The sequence below is a fragment of the Rhamphochromis sp. 'chilingali' genome, assembly GCF_963969265.1.
Source record: "Rhamphochromis sp. 'chilingali' genome assembly, chromosome: 10".
NCBI classification, from domain to species: Eukaryota; Metazoa; Chordata; class Actinopteri; order Cichliformes; family Cichlidae; genus Rhamphochromis; species Rhamphochromis sp. 'chilingali'.
This window is the reverse complement of record NC_137937.1, coordinates 20,108,729-20,119,863: the sequence shown is the minus strand read 5'-3', so window position 1 is coordinate 20,119,863 and position 11,135 is coordinate 20,108,729. Positions and strand designations below refer to the sequence as shown.

At 38.8% G+C, this 11,135-nt stretch overlaps 1 protein-coding gene across 1 annotated transcript; it reads left to right on the top strand.

Moving 5' to 3' along the window:
* Positions 1 to 35: 35 nt before the first annotated feature.
* On the top strand, positions 36 to 10,939 carry gal3st1a (galactose-3-O-sulfotransferase 1a). The gene is made up of 3 exons (XM_080893073.1): positions 36 to 541; positions 8,865 to 9,015; positions 9,274 to 10,939. Exons 2-3 carry the CDS (start codon positions 8,888 to 8,890, stop codon positions 10,415 to 10,417), a joined length of 1,272 nt encoding a protein of 423 aa, XP_080749199.1. The 5' UTR covers positions 36 to 541; positions 8,865 to 8,887; the 3' UTR covers positions 10,418 to 10,939.
* Positions 10,940 to 11,135: the final 196 nt, after the last annotated feature.

Here is an 11,135-nt window from a genome sequence, read left to right as displayed (position 1 = left end):
TTTCTACCCCTCATATCAGCTTGCAGCTCAGACTCCAGTGTCTACACTCAATGGTCTTTTGTATGTAGACACTGAATAGGCACTGTACAGTCTCACTCCTCCCTCACCAGTTCAACCTCCCTCCCTCTCACCCCTCCTCTTTTACGCTTCCTAGCAAGTGCTTGTCCCTTGACACAATTACTGACGTCACAGGTGGCTTGATGAGCTTCCCTGCAGTGCTTTGTTCAGCGTGATCAGTTTTGGAATCAAGTTGAGGGAGGAGGCAGCTGGCTGCCTGAAAGCATCAGGTGTGCGTACAGAGGCGGAGAGAAAGAAGAGAAGAGGAACCGCAATCAGATGAATGAGCTGCGCTGCACAGGACATGTGATAGGACAGCAGGACCGTGCTGGGTCAATAGTGGCATGTTTTTGTCTGAATCAAGATACAAGGACAGCCGTTAGAGGGAGATGAACTTGTATTCACTTTTTGGGAACTGGGCGGACTAAACGATTGTCAATAAATTACCATTACCACTAGTTTGTCTTTGGACTTGCGCATAAGGGTAAGAATTTCTTCTCCGCTCTTTTCACAATAATCTTTTAGTAAATCTCAATTCTAAGCATGTTGTACTTTTCCAACACCTTTTCTCCAGTGTTTTTGCACGAAATGCAGCGATTCAACTAAATCTAGTAATTGTTACCCTTAATGTTTACTCTTAAAACAATGTTATGCTCTTTCTTTTCAATTCCTTCTCATATAAATGGGGGAGAGAGAAAAAACAAACTTTGTAGTCCAGCTATGCAAAGCTTAAGAGCCATGATAGATGAGGAAACATTCAGGAAAGTAAGTGAAATAATGCTAATGTTGATCCTACCCAGGGATGCATTTTTGATAAATCAAGCTTTAGTGAAAATCTAAACATTACCCTCACAACGGAGTTTTTATTTATCCAGGCTAGTGTTTTGATATTATTGTGGGAAATGTTTTCACTGCACCTTTGCAGGCGAACAATCTATTCCCAACTTCAAACACAGTTACTTTTCTCTGCATGGACTTTTTGCTAGATCTGCTCTAAACCTCATTCGAAAGTTGGCCTCAGTCCAAAAGAAGCAATGACGTACTTCACAGTCAGGATTCTCTAAAGCAGCAAAAACACTGTCAGATTCAGTTCAGCACAGACAAACGCACACTGCCATGTGTGACTTACTATAATGACTAGGGATGGGTATCGTTTAGGTTTTATCCGATACCGGTGCCAAATCGGTACTTTTGAAACTGTGCCGGTGCTCAAACCGGTGCTTAAAGAATGGAGAACACAAAATTGGTCCAAAAACCTCTCATGTTCAGCTGTTTTTCGTAAAAAGATAACAATGTTAGCCTTTTCTGCAGCTATGGGGCATATATGGTATCACTCTTGGCTGGAAGCAGTGCTTAAACAATGGAAAAAACACAAACTTTATCCAAAAACCTCTCATGTTTAACTGTTTTCCACTTTTTCTTTGGTCATTTTAGCCTTTTTGGCCAGGGTGAAGGGAGTATCTGCCATCAAACAAGAGGACAGCCGCATGTAGCTATGATGATGTTTGCTAGTTCACCTTACATGCATTAATATAATAACGTGGTTAGCCTACTCAACGTAAATTACACACGAACAACATTAAGCTACTCACGCAGAGAAGAACGGCTGCTGCTGCCATCATCCGTCATCATTTCTGCTACACTGGCAGGGCTAGGGGCCAGGACTCTCCTCTTCGTGTTTTTGGGGGATGTTGCATAACAGGCAACCCACCCGCAGTAGATGTGCTCGGTGTGAGGTCTCACAGCAAGCTATCAAATACGGCGCATTTCTCGGCTTTTAAAAAAACGCTATGCGTCGCCAGGTGTTTCATCGGATTCGAGGTGTTACCTCCTTTGACAGTATCACAGTATCAGCTTAAAGCACTTGTTGCAGGCTGCTGAGTTTGCATATTTTGCTGTGAAGTACAGCCAGACTTTTGACCGCTTTGCCTTGGACATTTTTAATCTGTAGCTCTGCTCTAAAAGAACGTACCTACTATCCTCGGAAACGTAAAATGATTGGCTAGAGGTGTATCACAGCTCAGGAAAAAAAAGCACCGAAATGTGCGCTGCTTTTCGGTCTGGTTACTACCGTTTATGTCAGAACCGACACCGGTACCCATCCCTAATAATGACTAAAAGAAAAAATATTTAAGGAGTTATGCTTTGATCAGAAAAGGAGGGGACGCAGATGATCATTTTCTAATGGAAACCTAATTTAAAGCTGTTATTAGAATGGTCACTGTAATAGGTTTATCTTTCTACATTATACATAAAAATATAATTTTTAGCAACTTTTGTGTATGCTGTTACTTCACGAAGACAAAATTATTGTGTGGGATGGTGTTTAATTGACGCCATGATGGTAGAGGAACCAGTAATCCAAGAATGTAAACAGCAACTGAAACAGAGTTGCACAGTGATGACATGTCTATGAAGCAGCAGCAGCACATAACAGGCAATTTAGTTCTGTCACAACACAGAGCTGTCCTATGCTGGCAAAATGCCTCCCTGTGTCACTGACTGGAACATTTACAGGCCAGGCCATAACACTCCTACAACTCCGAAACATTCGAGAATCTCTCCAGTTGGAGAGCTCCAAACATTCTGGAATGCTTCTGTCCGTAAGGAGGTCAGCTCTGTATAATTCATATATACAACTGTTACCAAAAGTACATGTACTTCTTGTAAGTCCTTGTACTTCTATATTTCTAATTCTTCTCCTGCTCTCTTTCACTATAAGTCTGAAAAGTCCTCCCCACACACATACACACTCACACTCTTTATTAATTTTGTGCTCACTCACATATCTTGAGACCAGTGTTGGGTAAGTTACTTTAAAAAAGTAATTAATTACTAATTACTAATTACTTAATCAATATTGTATTTAAAATACTTATCTAATTACTGTATCTGAAAAGTAACTTAATTACTCAATAAGTAATTTAACTAAATACTTCTTAAAATCCCTATAAACCTTGAGTGGACAAACAATAGAAATGAAACTCTTTAAATAATAAACAATTTTTTTTAAAGATGGAGACTCTACAGTACGCAGCGGTAGCATCTCTTCCACAATGTAGCCTGTAATTATTTTTTAAGCTCACCTTCAGACGCTTTCTGTGCTGCTGAAGTAAAATCAAGTTTTGCCTGCTTAGCAGGAGTTGCCGCGGCGTTATCCATGGATGATGAACAAGGATCACTCAGAAGTGTTCGTCTATACTCTCGTGTCAGGCGCTTCAGTAGACTACTCGTGCTATTAACAGCAGCCGATAGTTTTTACATATTACTGTAATATTCTTGTCTGCTTGTTTCAGAAAAGTGAAGAGACGGGAATATGTCCATTTCATAAAAGAGCCACAGGCTCCAGCAGAGTCCGACATCTTCCGCTTTAGAATACGACTATGCAGCAAAGTGGCGCGAAATGACGTGAACCTGCACTACAGTGATGTTAAAGCGGCAGAGTTTACTTTTACCTTAAGAAGATAAATTATTGAAATTAAATAATGATATTCAGCGAGTTTAATTATTTTACAATGTAACGCAAGTACATTGTAAGTAACTGTAATTAAAATACCTAAATATGAACAGTAATCAGTTACTTTTCCACTGAAAAAGTAGAGTAATTTAATTACAGTAATGCGCTACACCCAACACTGCTTGAGACACTTTGCAGAGGCCCCACCCCAGATTAGGAACCATTTGACTAAACTACAAAACTGTACAAAACCTTTTGAGGATTGGGGGTGGAAAGGGGTAGTTTAATTTGGTAATTTTCTCTCTAAGCGATCTTATTCCACTAGTGGTTGACAAGTTGATACCAAAGAATACTATGTTTTGCTAAGCTGTCGTTAATTTTTAATTAAAAGAATGTATATGCATTGGGTTCACACTGGTTCAGATAATGTTACAAATTCCAGGTGGTGAGTTTCAACTCGTTACTTATGTAGCTGAGTGAGCAGATGGCTCGCCTTATCGCAGTCTGCAGGAGGGAATGCAATATCACTTTCCGTGTTGATGCATTATTTATTTCACAGGAAGCTGAGAAACAAATATGTTGTTTTGTCATTCCTCATACAGTTCAAATTCTTTCTGTTTAAAATATTCATTAGATACAATTACATTATACAGTATGTAGTATGTTACCGCTTATTCACACTCAACTTGGAAAAGGTGGAAATACTTTGCTGCTTATGTATTTGAACAAGCTGGACCAAATTGTGAAACTACATTCACTGACTTCATTGGAGCATTTTGAAAGATTGTACTTATTGATCTGTACCTACCTGCTCTTCGACAGGTCTCTGTTGAAAAAGAGATCTTAATCTCAGTGAAACTCTGTCTAAATAAACTAGACAGCCAAGGTTAACTATGTAAGTGTAACCTTTCCCTGTGGGTTCATATTCTTTAGCACCTTAAATTATAGGCCACACTATAGCACTGCTGTCCATGTAAAATTACTGGTTTGTAAACCTGCTATTAGTGAGCTTCTTTAATTTTTTTTTAAACCAAAATAGCTGTTGTTCCTGCCCTCTGTCAGAGTGTTCCCACTGAGCAATACATGTACCAAAACCACCGTTAAAGCTACGCATTCAGTGCTTCCTTTCCTAAATGACAAATGCAACTTTCACCTGCCTTTGTGGTGCATTTTTCTTTTCACTTTGCTTTTGTGTGCACTTCTGCACACACAACCGAACAAAGATTATAGTCCCTGTAATCAAATTACAATTAAATAACCAAGAAACTATCTAAATCAATCATTTCAAGTGTTCTTGTTATGCTGTGTCAGCGACACACCCGCTGAGGAACAAATTCTGCTTGGTGATTCTGTTTTGAGACGTGAAGCTAGAGAAACCAGCAACCATAGATAATTGTCTTACAGGGTCCAGAGCAGGCAACACTGAGGGAACCCTAAAACTCCTGGCTAAAGATAAACATAAATTTGTAAAATTATAATTCACATCAACAGTAAAGACACTTGGTTAAGTCAATCGAAGGTCACTAAAATTAATATTAAATCAGTGTGTAACTTTGCCAAAAGAATATCGAACTCTGCAGCTTTCTCTGGTCCCCATTCGCACCAGTAGTGACGTGTTTAGCTGCATGTTTTTCTTAATTTGCCTTCTGTCTGAGTGGTGTCAAAAATAATTATGTATGTTTTACAGATAACTGGGAAACTTTCTAGGGCAAACCTGGTCTTAAGACAGATGACACACATCCCACTTTGGATAAACCAGCTCTCATTTTTATGAATCTGGCCAAATTGATTAAACTCCCCAAAACATGACTATCCAGAGTTGAGACCAGGAAGCAAAGTTGCAGGCTTACATTTCTCTCTGCAGCTTCTTTCTTACAAACATAAAAAAAAATCACAGGAGTACCAATATATCACATACAACTGTACCAAAGAGTAAAACAGTGAGATATGAGATTAATGCATGTTCTAACTCCCTGTTAGAACATGCATTAATCATTTGTCAACAAACTGATTCACCATGCCCTACAGAAACCTGGTTACAGCAGGATGATTATGTTAGTTTAAATGAATCAGCACCCCTGAGTTATACTAACTGTATAATAACTTTTTATTTGTTGTTATCTATCATCCACCTGAACCTTACTCGGAGTTTCCATCTGATTACTCAGGCTTTTTATCTGATTTAGTGCTCAAATAAAATATTTATTGTGAGTGATTTTAACATACATGTAGATACTGAAGACGAAAGCCTCTGGATGGCATTTTTAAACTTAACCTCTGACTACCTTCTCTCAAAATGTAAAAGAACCCATCCACCACTTTAACCACACTCTAGGTCTTCTTCTAACTTATTCTACAGAAACTGAACATTTAACAATATTTCCCCAAAACCCTCTATTGTCGGATATTTTCCAACATTTAAATTTACAATAAAGGATCACACAGAATTGGGGAATACATTTCATTACAGTACATGTCTTTTTGAAGGTGCTGTAACCAGAGATGGGCAGTAACGCGTTACTTACAAGTACTTACAAGTAACGCGTTGCTCGTTTTCAAGTAACGAGTAAAGTCAGGGATTACTATTGCAAAAACAGTAATTAGATTACCATTACTTTCCCGTAGGAACGCTGCGTTACTAAAACCGTGATTTTTTGCAGAATGTCTCATGACAGTGACGTAAGCAAGTGCGAGTTTGTGACAACAGCTGTCTGCAGATCAACAATGGATAACATATCAAGTGCGGGAGAGAGTATGAGCATGCAGCGTTTAAAGTGTGGAAGTACTGACCTTACTTTGAGTTTGATTCCATAAAAAGTGACAAAAACATTAATGTCCGTTGTGCGTGGGAAGAAAACTTCTTTTTACAGCGAAAAAAACCCCTAAACATCCAAGCAAGCACCGAGTGCGCTGCGAGGTAATGGGAAATTCACAGAGAAATTCGCGGATTCTTCCACTGACCGCTGTGGCACACCTGCACCAGGGTAAACCTCCGCCTACCCAACTCCTGCTTTACAGGTGAAAATAGAGCAACAGGACCGCTAGTCTTTGACTTTATTTATTTTCTTCTGTGTTTTACTTGCATCTATTTGAAAGACTGAGTGTAAACACACACAAAAAAAAAATGTATGTGCTGGAATGTGCACAAAATAGGTTTGAATATTAAACAAATTTCTTCCAGTCAGAGAATGTTGCATATAATCAAATTTTTGCTTGATGCATAAAGTTAAAAGATTAAAACTAATAAAAGTTTTAAAAAGGGACCTTTCCATTTGATTACATTTTGTATGATGGATTATGTAGAAAAAGTAGAATTGGGCTGAAAGATCTATCGCTTTATCACCTATTCAGGTTGTAAATCGTGTTTTAAAAAAGTAACTAAGTAATTAATTACTTTTGAAAATAAGCAATCAGTAAAGTAACGGGATTACTTTTGGGGGGAAGTAATCAGTAATTTGTTACTGATTACTTTTTTCAAGTAACTTGACCAACACTGGTTGTAACTAACTTTATAGATATAATTCCCCCAGTTTTATCTTCTTCAGTGCCTTGTGCCAGCAGAGTGCAGAGCAGGTACCTGAACTTTAATCTCACAGAATTGATTATCTTGTTAATGATTTTACATCTTCAATGCATTTGAATCTGGATACTGTAGAACCTCTGAAAAGAGAATCTCAAATTAGAAAATATTTGACTCCCTCGTGTAACTCTCAAATGCACACCTTAAAACAGATAAGTTGTAAGCTGGAGAGTAAATGTTGTCTCGCTAATTTAGAAGATCATGATTTAGCCTGGAAAGTAGTTTGTTTCTCAAAAGCGCTCCACAAAGCTAGAACATCTTACTCGTCTTCACTGATAGAAGAAAATAAGAACTCTAGGTTTCTCTTCATCATTGTGGCCAGGCTGACAAAAAGTCAGAGCTCTGTTGAGTCAAGCATTCTTTTAATCTTAACTACTTCATGAATTTCTTTGCAAATAAAATCCATCCATTCTTTCACTTGGCAAATTCAGGGTCACAGGGGTGCTGGAGCCTGTCCCAGCTACCGTAGGATGAGAGGTGTTTGTTGCAGGGTTAACACAAAGAGACAGACAACCATTTGCATTCACATTCAAATCTATGGGAAAGTACCCTGAGGTAACTCATACAGACACGGGGAGAACATGCAAACTCCACACAGAAAGGCAGAAGATGGTGGAACCCAGGACCTTCTCACCATGAGGCAACAGGGCTAACCACCCTGCTATTGTGCTGCCTAAAAATTTATCCATTAGAGAAAAAAATACTCATGACCATTTTAAAAACATTACATTGTGTACAGCTTCTTTCAATACCATTGATATTTATCTAGAGTCTTTTTCTCCAGTTGATCTTTCTGGGTTAACTCCAGCTCATCACAGTACTGAAACAGCATTAGTGAAAGTTCCAAATGATCTTCTTATGGCCTCTGATAGTGGACTTGCCATGCTGGATCTCAGAGCAACATTAGATACTGTTGATCATAATATTTTATTACAGCAATCAGAGCATGTTGTCATTACTGTTGACCAAAAATATTTTTTACAGTGATTAGAGCATGCCATAGGCATTAAAGGCCCTGCGCTGCAGTGGTTTGAATCATATCTAGCTAACAGACTCCACTTTTTTAATGTAAATTTAGAGTCCTCTTACACACTAAGGCTAATTATGGAGTTCCACAGGGTTTTGTATTAGTTCCAGTTATGTTTATGCATGCTTCCCTTAGGCAGTATCAATAGAAGACATAGCATACATTTTCACTGCTATGCAGATGATACCCAACTTTATCTATCCATGATGCTGTATTGTACAATGCGCAAAAAATCTTATATAGATGGTTAGACGTTTTCTAACTAGATGCTTACTCTGGATGGCATTACCTTGGTCTCCAGTAACGCTGTGAGGAATCTTGGAGTTGTTTTTGAACAGAATATGTAGCTCAATGTGCATATTAAACAAATATGTAGACGCTTTCTCCCATTTGCACAATATCTCTCAAATTAAAAATATCCTGTCCTGTGGTGATGAGAAACAAGTTGATTATTACTATAGACTACTGTCATTATTTTAATTGCAATTTTAATTGTAATTAATTATTATTAGGGTGTCTTAAAAACTCCCTGAAAAGCCTTCAGTTGATCCAAAATGCTGCAGCAGGAGTATTGACCGGGTTTAGAAAGAGAGAGCATATTTCTCCTTTACTGGATTCTCTTGATTGGCTCCTTGTCAAATCCAGAATCGAATGATCCTACAAGATTTTGAATAATCAGGCCCCATTTCATCTTACAGACCTCATATTATGAGGATGAAGAAGAGATTTGTTCTGCGTTTCAGGTGAGCTGTTCTTCTGCTGGACCATGACTGGCAAGCAAAGAATCCAATGGAGGTCCATGTGCAAAAGCCTGGTCCTGGGTACATTCCTGACAAGCTGCATGATCTTTGTTTACTGCCTCTCCACTTCACAGGTCCACTTCAGTCTGCCTGAGTAAGATGGTGTGGATGTGTTCTGTAGAAACCCTCATGTAAAATTTGCATTTGTCTGCAAGGAATATATTTCACATTCAATTATTTAAGTATTTAAAAAATGCAAAACTGAAGTTTTTTTTAAAAACAAATATTTTCTTTCTAGTTTCTCAAGTGCGATGGGTTGATGCTTTTGTTTATTTTGTGTCACATCATTTAGAGATAATTTCCACAAAACCCCATATGTCTTTATAGTTTGTTCTCCTTTTCATCTATGTAGGGTTCCGGTGCCTTATTCCTGCGCCCACCGTCCAACACAGTCCCACCCCAAACCAACCATCAACAATTCAGACACTGCCTACACCTGTACTCCTAAAGTTGATATCATGTTCATGAAGACCCACAAAACAGCCAGCAGCACCTTCCTTAACATCCTTTTCCGATTTGGAGAGAAACACCAGCTCAAATTTGCTTTTCCCGAAAGCAGAAATGACTTCTTCTACCCATCTCTTTTCCAGCGCTCCCAGGTTAAAGACTACAGACCGGGAATGTGTTTCAATATTATTTGTAATCACATGCGCTTCAATGCACCTGAAGTGTCCAAGTTGCTGCCTGTGGACACATCCTACATCACCATTCTGCGAGACCCTGCAGAGCTTTTTGAATCCTCCTTCCACTACTTTGGCCGCCTGGTGCCTTTTACTTGGAAGATACCAGGTGACGACAAGCTGACTGAGTTCCTACGTGATCCCCACAAGTACTTTGATCCAGAGAGTTTCAACTCTTACTACCTCAAGAATCTGCTGTTTTTTGACTTTGGACTGGACAACTCTCTGGATATGAATGATCCGCGAGTGGAAGAAGGAATCAAATTCATCAGTGACCGTTTTCAGCTGGTCATGTTAGTGGAACACTTTGAGGAATCACTCATCCTGCTAAAGGATGCCCTCTGCTGGGAGATGGATGATTTGCTCTTCTTTAAGCTCAATATCCGTAAGGGATCCACTGTGTCTAAATTTACTCCTGAGCTGAGAGCTAGAGCCCTTGAGTGGAATGCTATTGATTGGAAGCTATACCAGCATTTTAATCAAACTTTCTGGAAGAAAGTAGATGCGTACGGGCGGAAGCGTATGGCTGCGGATGTGGCAGAGCTCAAGAAGAGGAACAAAGAGATGACATCTATCTGCATTGAGGGTGGCCATGCTGTAGAAGCTGGCAGCATCCAAGAGACAGACATGCAGCCCTGGCAGCCAATCGGAGAGAAGTCTATCATGGGCTATAATTTAAAAAAGAATATAGACAAAGCACATCGGAAGCTGTGTCGCAAGATGTTAATGCCTGAGATTCAGTACTTAACAGAGCTTGGGGTGAACCTTTGGATTACCAAGTTGTGGGGCCATGTCCGAGATATAATTAACTGGTAACTGAGTGTGTGAGCACCAGAGGCCAATTTAAATCTGAAACACTGTATTAAGAATTACTGCATGGCTGATAGAATGGGAGGTTAATGACGTATCATATTTCCTGTCTCTTTGCCTGTTTGAATTGTACATCATTGTGCACTGTGATGTACATCATGAGAGCTTATGAAAAAAAAAAGTTATGCTCTACAAATACTGAATCAGTTTACTGCATGCAGCCGAGGCTTAGTATTCTCCACTATGAGTCCATTTAATTGTTCTTACTCCCAGATGTCAGCTTGTTCTAATGGAGCACTTGACGTAACTATGAAGTTCACAATGACGTTCTAAAGCATGTTGATGGATTGATAAGAAATATTTATTTACATCCCTGAGAAACTTCTGAGCATTTTGAAAACATGGCAGGAATATCAGTTGGTTTGAAGTAAATGAAGTCTTTGATGTTCACCTGAAAAAGTCAAAACATTTCACTGACTGATTCCCCACTAAGGACTGAAATATATGTGAAAATATGCAACAAATCTGTGGAGGACAAAATCAGTCATGATGTTAAAAAGTATGTGAGTATCTCTCTCTCTCTCTTATTTATATATATGTATGTATGTATGTATGTATATACATATGTACGTATGTATGTCTGTATGTACATACGTACGTACGTATGTATATATACACGTATGTATGTATATATACATATGTATGTATATATGTATATGTGTAT

Coding starts and splice junctions, on each gene's coding strand:
- gal3st1a (XM_080893073.1), top strand. CDS start 8,888: ATGACTGGCAAGCAAAGAATCCAATGGAGGTCCATGTGCAAAAGCCTG. Junction 9,016..9,273: donor GTCCACTTCAGTCTGCCTGA/GTAAGATGGTGT, acceptor TCATCTATGTAG/GGTTCCGGTGCCTTATTCCT.